This window comes from Salvelinus alpinus, chromosome 2, assembly GCF_045679555.1.
Source record: "Salvelinus alpinus chromosome 2, SLU_Salpinus.1, whole genome shotgun sequence".
NCBI classification, from domain to species: domain Eukaryota; kingdom Metazoa; phylum Chordata; class Actinopteri; order Salmoniformes; family Salmonidae; genus Salvelinus; species Salvelinus alpinus.
Genome location: NC_092087.1, coordinates 83106187 through 83121795, shown reverse-complemented (window position 1 = coordinate 83121795; position 15609 = coordinate 83106187). Strand labels below are relative to the sequence as shown.

At 46.6% G+C, this 15609-nt stretch overlaps 2 protein-coding genes across 4 annotated transcripts in view; both read left to right on the top strand.

Annotated features, from left to right (window-relative positions):
• LOC139567964 (arf-GAP with dual PH domain-containing protein 1) overlaps window positions 1–7745 on the top strand; it is a 34713-nt gene extending 26968 nt beyond the window's left edge. For all 3 annotated transcript variants that reach the window (XM_071389607.1, XM_071389608.1, XM_071389606.1), the window contains 3 exons: window positions 4013–4084; window positions 5473–5704; window positions 6489–7745. In XM_071389607.1, the coding sequence (XP_071245708.1) occupies window positions 4013–4084; window positions 5473–5704; window positions 6489–6517 (333 nt within the window). In that variant the 3' untranslated portion in view covers window positions 6518–7745. The remainder of the gene's footprint in view (window positions 1–4012; window positions 4085–5472; window positions 5705–6488) is intronic.
• Window positions 7746–10082: 2337 nt separating this feature from the next.
• Window positions 10083–13833, top strand: uts2r4 (urotensin-2 receptor 4). The gene has a single exon (XM_071389605.1). It carries the CDS (start codon window positions 11780–11782, stop codon window positions 12869–12871), a length of 1092 nt encoding a protein of 363 aa, XP_071245706.1. The 5' UTR covers window positions 10083–11779; the 3' UTR covers window positions 12872–13833.
• The last annotated feature ends 1776 nt before the right edge of the window (window positions 13834–15609 follow it).

The following is a 15609-nucleotide window of genomic DNA, read 5'->3' as shown; positions in this document are numbered from 1 at the left end:
TCTGTAGCAGCCGAGGAAGGTCTGTAGCAGCCGAGGAAGGTCTGTAGCAGCCGAGGGCGGTCTGTAGAAGCCGAGGGCGGTCTGTAGCAGCCGAGGAAGGTCTGTAGCAGCCGAGGAAGGTCTGTAGCAGCCGAGGAAGGTCTGTAGCAGCCAAGGGCGGTCTGTAGCAACCGAGGAAGGTCTGTAGCAGCCGAGGAAGGTCTGTAGCAGCCGAGGAAGGTCTGTAGCAGCCGAGGGCGGTCTGTAGCAGCCGAGGGCGGTCTGTAGCAGCCGAGGGCGGTCTGTAGCAGCCGAGGGCGGTCTGTAGCAGCCGAGGGCGGTCTGTAGCAGCCGAGGGCGGTCTGTAGCAGCCGAGGAAGGTCTGTAGCAACCGAGGAAGGTCTGTAGCAGCCGAGGAAGGTCTGTAGCAGCCGAGGAAGGTCTGTAGCAGCCGAGGGCGGTCTGTAGAAGCCGAGGGCGGTCTGTAGCAGCCGAGGAAGGTCTGTAGCAGCCAAGGGCGGTCTGTAGCAACCGAGGAAGGTCTGTAGCAGCCGAGGAAGGTCTGTAGCAGCCGAGGAAGGTCTGTAGCAGCCGAGGAAGGTCTGTAGCAGCCGAGGGCGGTCTGTAGCAGCCGAGGGCGGTCTGTAGCAGCCGACTACAGTGATGTGGGAGTCCTTATATATGTTCACTTTAACCACAAGCAATTCAAAATGTTTGGTTTTGGTAATCGAGAGAATTTCAGAGGTGTTAAACTCAGATTTAACATAAATTGTAACCCCTCCTCCTTTACTCATCCGATCCGTTCTAAAAAAACGTGTACCCATCAATAGAAATCAAGTTATTTGACACAAATTCCTTTAACCAAGTTTCTGATAAAACCATTATATCTTCATTTGTCGTTTTGGCCCATATTCTAATCATGTCTATTTTTGGAAATAGACTTCTGACGTTAACATGCAAGAGGCCAAAACCTGCTCTGTTTTTAAATCATAGGGAGTCAGTAGAGATTGCAGGGTATCTACCGGCCCAGGGTTTGGTTGAACATTAGCAGAGATCAACAATAAAAGCATAACAATATATCTGAGTTGCACAATGCGTGAGGACTTGGTGGAGCCAGCACCATTGTCAATACAACGAAGTGAGTCTTTCGACACAGAAAAAAAGGCATTCAGTAGTTTGAGATTTTGGAAGTATGTCATCAAGTGCAGGTCCAGTTGTGTTTGAGAGTGGTATAAATGTAACTGCAGAGAGAGACCACGTTCCTGGTGGTATTTTCAGAGTTAAACTAAGACTAAGTAACATGGAGATATTCAGAGTTAAACTAAGACTAAGTAACATGGAGATACTCAGAGTTAAACTAAGACTAAGTAACATGGAGATTTTCAGAGTTAAACTAAGTCTAAGTAACATGGAGATTTTCAGAGTTAAACTAAGACTAAGTAAAATGGAAATATTCAGAGTTAAACTAAGACTAAGTAACATGGAGATTTTCAGAGTTAAACTAAGACTAAGTAACATGGAGATTTTCAGAGTCAAACTAACCTGTCGGTTGCTCTATTTCTCCATTTCAAAACGTCTCCATCGACTCTGTTTGATTGACAGCTGAATCACTGTGTGGCGAGGCCTGCCAGGGAGCAGAACATGAACACACACACAGACACACCGACACATACACACACGCACACACACACTGTGTTTAATCACTGTGTGGAGAGGCCTCCCAGGGACTAGAGGGAATAAAGGGCTGGTACACTGATAAACTTAATCACTTAGGGAGAGATACACACACACACACAAACACACACACACACACACACAGACACACACAGACACACACACACACTGTGTTAATCATTGTGTGGAGAGGCCTGCCAGGGACTAGAGGGAATAAAGGGCTGGTACACTGATAAACTTAATCACTTAGGGAGAGGTTCACACACACACAGACACACGTGCACACACATGCATACACACATGCGCACACACACACACACACACACAGACACACACAATGTGTTAATCATTGTGTGGAGAGGCCTGCCAGGGACTAGAGGGAATACAGGGCTGGTACACTGATAAACTTAATCACTTAGGGAGAGGTTCACACACACACAGACACACGTGCACACACATGCATACACACATGCGCACACACACACACAGACACACACAATGTGTTTAATCTGTCACTGTCAGGTTTCCAAAGCGTTTTCTAACCTGCTGCGTTTGACTCATTCTACAATAGAACCCATTTCCGCACACATTTGTAAAGAGAAAGAGACACTCCCTAAATTAATTAGGAACACTTTTATACACACGCTTGACATAAGGATATTACAACATTTAAAGAGGACAATTTGTCAGTCATTATTTGAAGCATGACTGGCTCAAAGGAGATCAAAGTGGCTGCTCTGTGATGTGTCTTGTCCCTGGGACTAGAAAAACTCCTGGGTCGTATTCAGTAGGTGGAAAAGTATCAGAAAAGACCACCTGAACCAATAAGAACGCAGATTATGTTATCTGTTGCAAAAAGAAATGCTACCGTGTGCCTTTCTCAACAGCACCCTGTCCTAGTTTTCTATCTGCTGTGTGAGTTGATAGTTGTGACTGATCTGGGGCCTGTATCCACAAAGTATCTCAGATTATGAGTGTCCACAAAGTGTCTCAGAGTAGGAGTGTCCACAAAGTGTCTCAGAGTAGGAGTGTCCACAAAGTGTCTCAGAGTAGGAGTGTCCACAAAGTGTCTCAGAGTAGGAGTGTCCACAAAGTGTCTCAGAGTAGGAGTGTCCACAAAGTGTCTCAGAGTAGGAGTGTCCACAAAGTGTCTCAGAGTAGGAGTGCTGTTCTAAGATCAGTTTTGCCTTCTAAATCATAATGTTTAGCAGGGATGCTTTGCTCTGAGATGCTTTGTTGATTTGGGCCATGGTCCCTCTGTTGTTGCTATATGAGGTCCTGGTGCAGCAGATAGCCTAGCGTTTAGAGCGTTGAGCTAGTAATCAAAATGTTGTTGGTTCAAATCCCCAAGCCCGACTAGCTGAAAAATCTACTGATGTGCCCTTGAGCAAGACACTTAACCGTAATTGCTCCTGTAAGTCGCTCTGGATAAGAGCATCTGCTAAATGACATGATAACATGATAACATGATATATACATGTTGTCCTGGTGGTGTCTTATCCTTCTGTAGTTGCCATTAGAAGTCCTGGTGGTGTCTTATCCTTCTGTAGTTGCCATTAGAAGTCCTGGTGGTGTCTTATCCTTCTGTAGTTGCCATTAGAAGTCCTGGTGGTGTCTTATCCTTCTGTAGTTGCCATTAGAAGTCCTGGTGGTGTCTTATCCTTCTGTAGTTGCCATTAGAAGTCCTGGTGGTGTCTTATCCTTCTGTAGTTGCCATTAGAAGTCCTGGTGGTGTCTTATCCTTCTGTAGTTGCCATTAGAAGTCCTGGTGATGTCTTATCCTTCTGTAGTTGCCATTAGAAGTCCTGGTGGTGTCTTATCCTTCTGTATTTGCTATGTGGGGTCCTGGTGATGTCTTATCCTTCTGTAGTTGCCATTAGAAGTCCTGGTGGTGTCTTATCCTTCTGTAGTTGCCATTAGAAGTCCTGGTGGTGTCTTATCCTTCTGTAGTTGCCATTAGAAGTCCTGGTGGTGTCTTATCCTTCTGTAGTTCCCATTAGAAGTCCTGGTGGTGTCTTATCCTTCTGTAGTTGCCATTAGAAGTCCTGGTGGTGTCTTATCCTTCTGTAATTGCTATGTGGGGTCCTGGTGATGTCTTATCCTTCTGTAGTTGCCATTAGAAGTCCTGGTGGTGTCTTATCCTTCTGTAGTCGCCATTAGAAGTCCTGGTGGTGTCTTATCCTTCTGTAGTTACCATTAGAAGTCCTGGTGGTGTCTTATCCTTCTGCAGTTGCTATGTGGTAGCTTATCCATCTATACACCTGCTGTGTGTCCTTGATGCCAAACAGAGAACAACAATCTCTCAGTGGGGGAGCAGCAGACATATACTGACTTTCTGTCTCTCTCTCTCTCTCTGCAGCATACAGAAGGGTTTAAGAAGCGTTGGTTCACCCTAGACCACAGACGTCTCATGTACTACAAAGATCCCCTGGTAAGACTGGTTTCACACACACACACACACACACACACACACACACACACACACACACACACACACACACACACACACACACACACACACACACACACACACACACACACACACACACACACACACACACACTTCTCCCAGGTGGGCTCTTATAGTCCAGTTACTAGAGAGGACCTCATGTTTTATATGAATCTGATTGATATCAAAAGGTTTGACTTCATAATGACGGATGAAGTTTCCTCTTGCTGTATCAGGTTAGTACAACATGTTCTCTGTTAGTTTTAACAAAGAGCTGCTATGTAGAGGAGACTCGCTAGACAGTAATCTGATACTTCTATCAGAAGACCATCAAACCACACACGCACACACACACGCGCGCACACCCCAAACCACAACTCCAAAGAGGCAGAGAACTCACTACCACCCTCTCTCAACTCTCAACTAGTATTGGCTAGATGTAACACTATGGGGATTGTGTAGAGTTGGTATGAGGGTGATGTCGTGCTCTACTTAGCGTGCTAGCCTGGTTTGAATCATCACACACAACAATGGAAAGTGGAAAGCACAGGGGAGCACTAGGGAGGGCCAGGCCTGGCCAGATCAAATAGCTCACTAGTGCACTTTAGAAGAGAAAAGGGGAGCCTCACACTTAAGGCTCATATGCAATACGTTGAATAAAGCATCGTTTGGACAGTTAAGCTGCCTTCATCAAGGGTTCACACTGGGGCTGTTACAGAGAGCTATAGACAGGCCTTGGATGAGGTGTGGAGCCGTTATGGAAATAAAGAGATTGAAGACTTCTTTTCCATCCTAAATGGACCCCTATTCCCTTTATAGTGCACTACTTTTGACCAGGGATCTTAAGGCTCTCACCCTCACCTCACCCCCTCTACCTCATCCTCACCCCCTCTGCCTCACCCTGTCTACCTCACCCTACCTCACACTCACCTCACCCCCTCTACTGCACTCTCACCCCCTCTACCTCACCCTCCCTCCCCTACCTCACTCTCACCTCACCCACTCTACCTCACTCTCACCTCACCCCCTCTACCTCACCCTCTGTCTCCTACCTCACTCTCATCTCCTCTACCTCACTCTCACCTCACCCTCTCTACCTCACACTCCCTCCCCTACCTCACTCTCACCTCACCCACTCTCACCTCACCCCCTCTACCTCACCCTCTGTCTCCTACCTCACTCTCACCTCACCCTCTCTACCTCACTCTCACCTCACCCTCTCTACCTCACACTCCCTCCCCTACCTCACTCTCACCTCACCTCCTCTACCTCACTCTCACCTCACCCCCTCTACCTCACTCTCACCTCACCCCCTCTACCTCACTCTCACCTCACCCCCTCTACCTCCCCTCCCTCCCCTACCTTGCCAGGATGCCTTTGCCAAGGGTGAGGCTTTCCTAGGGCACCAGAACCATGGTTACAGCGCTAGCCCCGGCCTTCCCGCCGGAACCCACTGCAACGGCGCCTGGCAACACGGCATCACCATAGTAACACCCGAGCGCAGCTTCCTGTTTACCTGCGAGACGGAAGTTGAGCAACAGGATTGGCTGAAACACTTCAATGATGTCATCAGCATCCAGATGTCCCCTCAGGAGTACTCCAGTAAGAGATTACAACCTCTTATTAAGGGTTTATAAAGGGTTTATTAACATCTATGTGTGTTTATAAGCATACCGATGTCCCCTCAGGAGGACTCCAGTAAGAGATTACAACCTCTTATTAAGGGTTTATAAAGGGTTTATTAACATCTATGTGTGTTTATAAGCATACCGATGTCCCCTCAGGAGGACTCCAGTAAGAGATTACAACCTCTTATTAAGGGTTTATAAAGGGTTTATTAACATCTATGTGTGTTTATAAGCATACCGATGTCCCCTCAGGAGGACTCCAGTAAGAGATTACAACCTCTTATTAAGGGTTTATAAAGGGTTTATTAACATCTATGTGTGTTTATAAGCATACCGATGTCCCCTCAGGAGGACTCCAGTAAGAGATTACAACCTCTTATTAAGGGTTTATAAAGGGTTTATTAACATCTATGTGTGTTTATAAGCATACCGATGTCCCCTCAGGAGGACTCCAGTAAGAGATTACAACCTCTTATTAAGGGTTTATAAAGGGTTTATTAACATCTATGTGTGTTTATAAGCATACCGATGTCCCCTCAGGAGGACTCCAGTAAGAGATTACAACCTCTTATTAAGGGTTTATAAAGGGTTTATTAACATCTATGTGTGTTTATAAGCATACCGATGTCCCCTCAGGAGGACTCCAGTAAGAGAGGACCATTTTTTACTATTTATAAAGGGTTTATAAACATATATTGCTGTTACTGTTTGGTTATAAAGTGTTTATTAACGTCTGACCTCGTGTTTGTGTTTTGCAGTGGAGGCTATGTTCAGACACAAGCATTGATGGGCCTGTGGCCTGATGGACCCTTCCTTCTCCCATTCTCCTCTCCTCTACCCATCTTCTGTTCCTCCTCTCTCCTCCTCTCCTCTACCCGTCTTCTGTTCCTCCTCTCTCCTCCTCTCCTCTACCTGTCTTCTGTTCCTCCTCTCTCCTCCTCTCCTCTACCCGTCTTCTGTTCCTCCTCTCTCCTCCTCTCCTCTACCCGTCTTCTGTTCCTCCTCTCTCCTCCTCTCCTCTACCTGTCTTCTGTTCCTCCTCTCTCCTCCTCTCCTCTACCCGTCTTCTGTTCCTCCTCTCTCCTCCTCTCCTCTACCTGTCTTCTGTTCCTCCTCTCTCCTCCTCTCCTCTACCCGTCTTCTGTTCCTCCTCTCTCCTCCTCTCCTCTACCCATCTTCTGTTCCTCCTCTCTCCTCCTCTCCTCTACCTGTCTTCTGTTCCTCCTCTCTCCTCCTCTCCTCTACCCATCTTCTGTTCCTCCTCTCTCCTCCTCTCCTCTACCCATCTTCTGTTCCTCCTCTCTCCTCCTCTCCTCTACCTGTCTTCTGTTCCTCCTCTCTCCTCCTCTCCTCTACCCATCTTCTGTTCCTCCTCTCTCCTCCTCTCCTCTACCCGTCTTCTGTTCCTCCTCTCTCCTCCTCTCCTCTACCCGTCTTCTGTTCCTCCTCTCTCCTCCTCTCCTCTACCCGTCTTCTATTCCTCCTCCATCCTCCTCTCCTCTACCCGTCTTCTGTTCCTCCTCTCTCCTCCTCTCCTCTACCCGTCTTCTGTTCCTCCTCTCTCCTCCTCTCCTCTACCCATCTTCTGTTCCTCCTCTCTTCTGTTCCTCCTCTCTCCTCCTCTCCTCTACCCGTCTTCTGTTCCTCCTCTCTCCTCTACCCATCTTCTGTTCCTCCTCTCTCCTCCTCTCCTCTACCCATCTTCTGTTCCTCCTCTCTCCTCCTCTCCTCTACCCATCTTCTGTTCCTCCTCTCTCCTCCTCTCATCCTCCTATTCCTCTCCTCCTCCTCTCCTCTGCCCATCCTGGAGATCACCAAGACGTTTGAGTTAGGTTAGGCTGTCCTTGCCTAAGAAAGAAAGATGTACAAACACACTAGACTGCAGCAGTACCTGTCATCATGGTCAACCATTGTGCCTTACACTAAGTCATTACTTTAATGTCTCAGATCAATGTGAATTTAAATGTTTACTTTTAAAAGTTCCCTATTAATATCTTATAAATTGACATTTTTGATGTGTGAGTTTGGTTTGGAGATATGTAAGATACATTTGAATATAACTATGGATAATGTTCAACCCTCTTAGGGTTGTATATAAACAGTTAGTGTTTTTTTTTGATAGTGCCATCTTGTGGTGTTTCAAGAATATGACCGATCTCGCTTTCTACATATCCTGTATGACCGATCTCGCTTTCTACATATCCTGTATGACCGATCTCGCTTTCTACATATCCTGTATGACCGATCTCGCTTTCTACATATCCTGTATGACCGATCTCGCTTTCTACATATCCTGTATGACCGATCTCGCTTTCTACATATCCTGTATGACCGATCTCGCTTTCTACATATCCTGTATGACCGATCTCGCTTTCTACATATCCTGTATGACCGATCTCGCTTTCTACATATCCTGTATGACCGATCTCGCTTTCTACATATCCTGTATGACCGATCTCGCTTTCTACATATCCTGTATGACCGATCTCGCTTTCTACATATCCTGTATGACCGATCTCGCTTTCTACATATCCTGTATGACCGATCTCGCTTTCTACATATCCTGTATGACCGATCTCGCTTTCTACATATCCTGTATGACCGATCTCGCTTTCTACATATCCTGTATGACCGATCTCGCTTTCTACATATCCTGTATGACCGATCTCGCTTTCTACATATCCTGTATGACCGATCTCGCTTTCTACATATCCTGTATGACCGATCTCGCTTTCTACATATCCTGTATGACCGATCTCGCTTTCTACATATCCTGTATGACCGATCTCGCTTTCTACATATCCTGTATGACCGATCTCGCTTTCTACATATCCTGTATGACCGATCTCGCTTTCTACATATCCTGTATGACCGATCTCGCTTTCTACATATCCTGTATGACCGATCTCGCTTTCTACATATCCTGTATGACCGATCTCGCTTTCTACATATCCTGTATGACCGATCTCGCTTTCTACATATCCTGTATGACCGATCTCGCTTTCTACATATCCTGTATGACCGATCTCGCTTTCTACATATCCTGTATGACCGATCTCGCTTTCTACATATCCTGTATGACCGATCTCGCTTTCTACATATCCTGTATGACCGATCTCGCTTTCTACATATCCTGTATGACCGATCTCGCTTTCTACATATCCTGTATGACCGATCTCGCTTTCTACATATCCTGTATGACCGATCTCGCTTTCTACATATCCTGTATGACCGATCTCGCTTTCTACATATCCTGTATGACCGATCTCGCTTTCTACATATCCTGTATGACCGATCTCGCTTTCTACATATCCTGTATGACCGATCTCGCTTTCTACATATCCTGTATGACCGATCTCGCTTTCTACATATCCTGTATGACCGATCTCGCTTTCTACATATCCTGTATGACCGATCTCGCTTTCTACATATCCTGTATGACCGATCTCGCTTTCTACATATCCTGTATGACCGATCTCGCTTTCTACATATCCTGTATGACCGATCTCGCTTTCTACATATCCTGTATGACCGATCTCGCTTTCTACATATCCTGTATGACCGATCTCGCTTTCTACATATCCTGTATGACCGATCTCGCTTTCTACATATCCTGTATGACCGATCTCGCTTTCTACATATCCTGTATGACCGATCTCGCTTTCTACATATCCTGTATGACCGATCTCGCTTTCTACATATCCTGTATGACCGATCTCGCTTTCTACATATCCTGTATGACCGATCTCGCTTTCTACATATCCTGTATGACCGATCTCGCTTTCTACATATCCTGTATGACCGATCTCGCTTTCTACATATCCTGTATGACCGATCTCGCTTTCTACATATCCTGTATGACCGATCTCGCTTTCTACATATCCTGTATGACCGATCTCGCTTTCTACATATCCTGTATGACCGATCTCGCTTTCTACATATCCTGTATGACCGATCTCGCTTTCTACATATCCTGTATGACCGATCTCGCTTTCTACATATCCTGTATGACCGATCTCGCTTTCTACATATCCTGTATGACCGATCTCGCTTTCTACATATCCTGTATGACCGATCTCGCTTTCTACATATCCTGTATGACCGATCTCGCTTTCTACATATCCTGTATGACCGATCTCGCTTTCTACATATCCTGTATGACCGATCTCGCTTTCTACATATCCTGTATGACCGATCTCGCTTTCTACATATCCTGTATGACCGATCTCGCTTTCTACATATCCTGTATGACCGATCTCGCTTTCTACATATCCTGTATGACCGATCTCGCTTTCTACATATCCTGTATGACCGATCTCGCTTTCTACATATCCTGTATGACCGATCTCGCTTTCTACATATCCTGTATGACCGATCTCGCTTTCTACATATCCTGTATGACCGATCTCGCTTTCTACATATCCTGTATGACCGATCTCGCTTTCTACATATCCTGTATGACCGATCTCGCTTTCTACATATCCTGTATGACCGAAGATATTTTCACCCTGTTATTTTAAGGTATTATACAACATATTTAGACTGAGGAGACATGCAAAGAATATATCATTGATTGATACATATTTGTCATTCATCCCATGTCATGCTTTTATACGTGTTGTCAATGGTGTTTTCCATTATAGAAGAAGATTGGTTATAAATGATCATGTTTGAGGAACTACAAACCATCCGTTTCACCATTTTTTTAATAAATCCATATATTGGTCTCCTCTCGTTTTAAATATGTAAATTATTTGAAAAAGACTTCTAATGAGTTTATGTGTGAGATATAGAGATTGAATGATATGTCAGTGTGTGTGTTTATGTATGCTAGGTTGTATGCGTCCTTGTACATGCATGTGTGCGTACCTGCGTTTGTGTGTCAATTGCATTGTGTGTGTGTGTGTGTGTGTTTTAGCGCCAGCAAACCAGGGGTGTTTAAAACTGCACCCAGGTGTTTAAAGAGAGCAGGGCCAGGGCTGAGGTGAATCGCTCATAAATCCATAGAGTCATCCTGGGTTACACCTATATGAGAGAGAGAGAGAGAGAGAGAGGGGGAGAGAGAGAGGAGAAAGAGAGCGGGAGAGAGGTAAAGGGGACAAAGAGAAAGAAGGAAAGGGGTCAGATGACAGAGAGGGAAAGAGAGTAGAGGAGTGCAGTTGAAGGACATCAAAGAAGACGGACACAACAAAACGCTTATGAAGAGCTCTGGAATTAAACACTAGAAGGGGCCCCAGTTACTCTATTGGAAGAACCCGACATTGACCTATTGAGAGGTACCAACAATGACCATCCACCATGCCAGCTGAGAACACAAGACAAACTAACCTCTGGATACAGTCTGAGAGCTTCTGAATCACCACAAACTGACCAACGACAACACACTGTCAGGACATCAAGCTACTTCCACTCCCAAGTCACCGGGGCGGTTCAAATCCACTAGAAACTGAAGCATCTGTCTGTTCTACAGTATCGCCTGGGCTTCGTCCGGTACCCGCGGGAAGGAAAGGATCATGGGAGCTTGGAGGAGCTGGAGCGGGGACGTGAAAACATCGGGAGATAAGAGACACTCGATGAGGTGGACTTGTCAGCCATGTCCTGGTTCACCTTAAGACTGCAGGTTAACAGTAGTAGTGGAACTGAAGCCACTGTGGAAGCATCACTACACACTGACTGTTTTCCTATTGGATTTACATTCAATTTAGATGAAGAGTCAGAAGGCCAAAGACGATTTATGGGTTTTCAAGTCAAATTTGATCACATACACAGTTTCCAGCAGGTTTAAAGGTGCAGTGGAATGCTTACGTGATAGCTCCCTCAATGCAGTACAATTGTTGTTTTTGTTTCGTTTTGTCTGTTTTTCACTGGATCTTATGCAGTGCGGAAAGTCGCTTTAAATTCTTAATAGTTCTCTATTCACTCCAACATGGAGCACGTTAAAATCCGTTTGGAATCCATAAGCAACTCTTTAAATCTTTCTGAATACTAATAGTAACAGTTTATCCCAGTAAAGCGATCACTTCATTGTAGGGACGTGCTGGTCTTATTTATGAACTCAAACATATCCCCAACGATGAACCAGAGCCAGATGCCCATCGTGACCTCCATCTCCCCCCAGTCTGGGCATGGTTCTGGGGGCTCGGGCGGTGTCTCTGGAGGGGGTAGCTCTGGGGGTGGGGGTTTGTGGGTGACCTCTCTCCTCGGCGCTACCCTCCTAATCATGCTCGCCATGGGGGTGGCGGGTAACATCTACACCCTCTTCATCATGCGTTCCGCGGCTCTCCGCCGATCCGGCTCTATGTACGTCTATATACTCAACCTTGCCCTCGCCGACCTCCTCTACCTCTCTACGATCCCATTCGTCATCTGCACCTACTTTGCTCACGATTGGTTGTTCGGCGAGGCCGGTTGCCGGGTCCTCCTGAGTCTCGATCTCCTCACCATGCACGCCAGCGTCTTCGTCCTGGTCGCCATGTCATTGGAGCGCTACCGGGCCGTGGCCAAGCCGTTTGACGCCCGACGATCCAGCACGCGGGGACGGAAAGTAGTGGCGGCCGTCATCTGGTTCGCGGCGTTTGTTCTGACACTACCCATGATGATTATGATACGGCTGAGGGAAGGGAAGCCGAACGCGGCCGGGAACGTCAAGCGGATCTGTTACCCCACGTGGACCCAAGAGGCCTTCAAGGTCTACCTCACCGTCCTGTTCCTGACCAGCGTCCTCGTACCCGGTTTAGTCATTGTTGGTCTCTACGCTGGCCTAGCACGTCGCTATTGGACTGCTCAGGCTAGCTTGGGAGGAAGCAGCCGTTCAGCGAGAAGACGAGGCTTAAAACAAAAGGTAGTAACAATGATTTTTTGTATCGTTGTCGCGTACTGGGTGTGTTTCCTGCCTTTCTGGGGGTGGCAGTTGGCACAGTTATTTTCCCCGCAGTCCCTCAGGGCTCTGTCTCCTGCCACTCACAGTTACATGAATTTCTTTGTAACGTGTCTGACCTATGGGAATAGCTGTATTAACCCTTTGTTGTACACCCTCCTGACCCGGAACTATAAGGACTATCTGGCTCAGAAGGGTCAGAGCACAGGGTCAAGTAGGGGAGACCTGGGGTCGGCTGCCGGAGCACCCCTACAGGATCTATAATCAGAATAGAGGTGACCTAGGGATCAGCTGCCGAAGAACCCCTACAGAAATATAGGAGAAGAGGGGGGAAGTATTTTTGACGTGACACAAGTAGGAACTATTATATTTGACTTAAATCCTTTTTATCCTGGGGAGGATAGGTCATCCATGCAGGAACTATAAAAAAGGGGGAGTTATTCTGACGTGACACCAAGAGCACTATTGCCAAAGCATTTCTGATACAGCATGTTTATCTTTTCACCTTGGATTTGGTGAAGACATGAGGACATTTCTTTATAGCTGTTGGGGCAAGAGCAGCCCCCAAAACAAACAAATCGTTTTTTGAGTAATTAGTGCAGCATAAACTTGATCTAACAACATGGCTTAATCTAAACTCAATAGTTTTTGTATTTTTACATAATCTGAATATTATTGGTATATAGTTATACAGATGTTGGATCTTAATTTGAGCCAGTTTGCTACAGCAGGAAAATAATGCTGCAGCAACAGGAAAAGTGAATTAGTATGTGGATTATAATTAATGGACGTTTTTTGTAGGGATTGATAGATTTTTCGTAAGGGAAAATCAAGTCTGAAATGTCAAAGGGGAAATTACAAATTTAAGAAACCTTTTTATACCTCAAAGCCTTGTTAAACCTCAAACCTCTAATTGTTTAATTTCACATATTACAGGAAAGTTGTCCTGCAACAGAGTGATCAGATTAAGATCCTACATTTGCAGCAATAGCTGTTTGACATATATTTTGCCAGGGGATTCCAATTGGCATTCATCATGTAGGCTGCTGTATTTCTTGTCACATATTGACATGAATGTCATTTAACCAGTCACTATGTTTTTTTTTTCTTACTTCGACTTTGTTGTCATATTGCCAAAAATGTGTCAAGCTAATGTTCTTGGTTGGTTTTTCTCATCTTGTATTCTTTAATTACATGATTGTTCTAATAAAGTTCTGACAGATTGATTTAGAGGTAAAATGACTACGATATTGCCCTCTGCTGGCAAAAGTTTTAGAGTAAGTTAACTTTCACATACAGTGTAATGTGTGGTAATCATGCCATCACATTTATCAGCAATTGTAAAGAATTCACTGTGTGTCTCCTGTCGGTGGCTAGTTTCCTCACTCTGTGTGTCTATGATGGACCCCACTGACCCACACACACACACACACACACACACAGACACACACACACACACACACACACACACACACACACACACACACACACACACACACACACACCTACCTCCACCCCCCCCCACACACACACCTACCCCTACACCCCAACACCCACTCCTACCCCCACCTCCCCCCCCACACACAAACCTACCCCTACACCCCCACACCTACCCCTACCTTCCCCACCCCCACACACACACACACACCTACACCCCAACACCCACTCCTACCCCCCACACCTACCCCTACCTCCCCCCCCACACACACACCTAACCCTAAACCCCACACCTACCCCTACCTTCCCCCCCACACACACACCTAACCCTACACCCCACACCTACCCCTACCTTCCCCCCCACACACACACCTAACCCTACACCCTACACCCCACACCTACCTTCCACACACACACACACACCTAACCCTACACCCCACACCTACCCCTACCTTCCCCCCCACACACACACCTAACCTTACACCCCACACCTACCCTCTTCCTTTACCCCCCACACACACACCTAACCCTACACCCCACACCTACCCCTACCTTCCCCCCCACACACACACCTAACCCTACACCCCACACCTACCCTCTTCCTTTACCCCCCACACACACACCTAACCCTACACCCCACACCTACCCCTCCCCCCCCCCCACACACACACCTAACTCTACACCCCACACCTACCCCTATCTTCCACACACACACCTAACCCTACACCCCACACCTACACCTACCTTCCCCCCACACACACACCTAACCCTACACCCCACACCTACCCCTCCCCCCCACACAAACCTAACCCTACACCCCACACCTACCCCTACCTCCCCCCCCCACACACACACCTAACCCTACACCCCACACCTACCTCTACCTTCCCCCCCCCACACACACACACACCTAACCCTACACCCCACACCTACCCCTACCTTCCCCCCCCCACACACACACCTAACCCTACACCCCACACCTACCCCTCCCTTCCCCCCCCCCCACACACACACCTAACCCTACACCCCACACCTACCTCTACCTTCCCCCCCCCACACACACACACACCTAACCCTACACCCCACACCTACCCCTACCTTCCCCCCCACACACACACTCTCCAGACCGCCGCCTCTCACCAGGAAATGTGGTCCCACCATGCAACATTCCAAAGCCTTGAGGCAGGTCTCTTCGTGTTGTCCTGTAAATTGTCTCTCAGGAATGTCTAGCGTTATTCATCCTGCCAAAATAGACTAACAGGACCTACAGAACCACAACACAGACTGGACACAGATTATATGAGCCATTTGGTCTGAATAACTTGAGTTGATTTATGTTAATACTAACAGGACCTACAGAACCACAACACAGACTGGCCTGCTTGGATACAGATTACAGTTGAAGTCAGAAGTTTACATACACTTAGGTTGGAGTCATTAAAACTCGTTTTTCAACCACTCCACAAATTTCTTGTTAACAAACTATAGTTTTGGCAAGTCGGTTAGGACATCTACTTTGTGCATGACACAAATAATTTTTCCAAAAATTGTTTACAGACAGATTA

Excerpts from the sequence above, each read along its gene's own strand:
- uts2r4 (XM_071389605.1), top strand. The coding sequence starts at position 11,780 with ATGAACTCAAACATATCCCCAACGATGAACCAGAGCCAGATGCCCATC.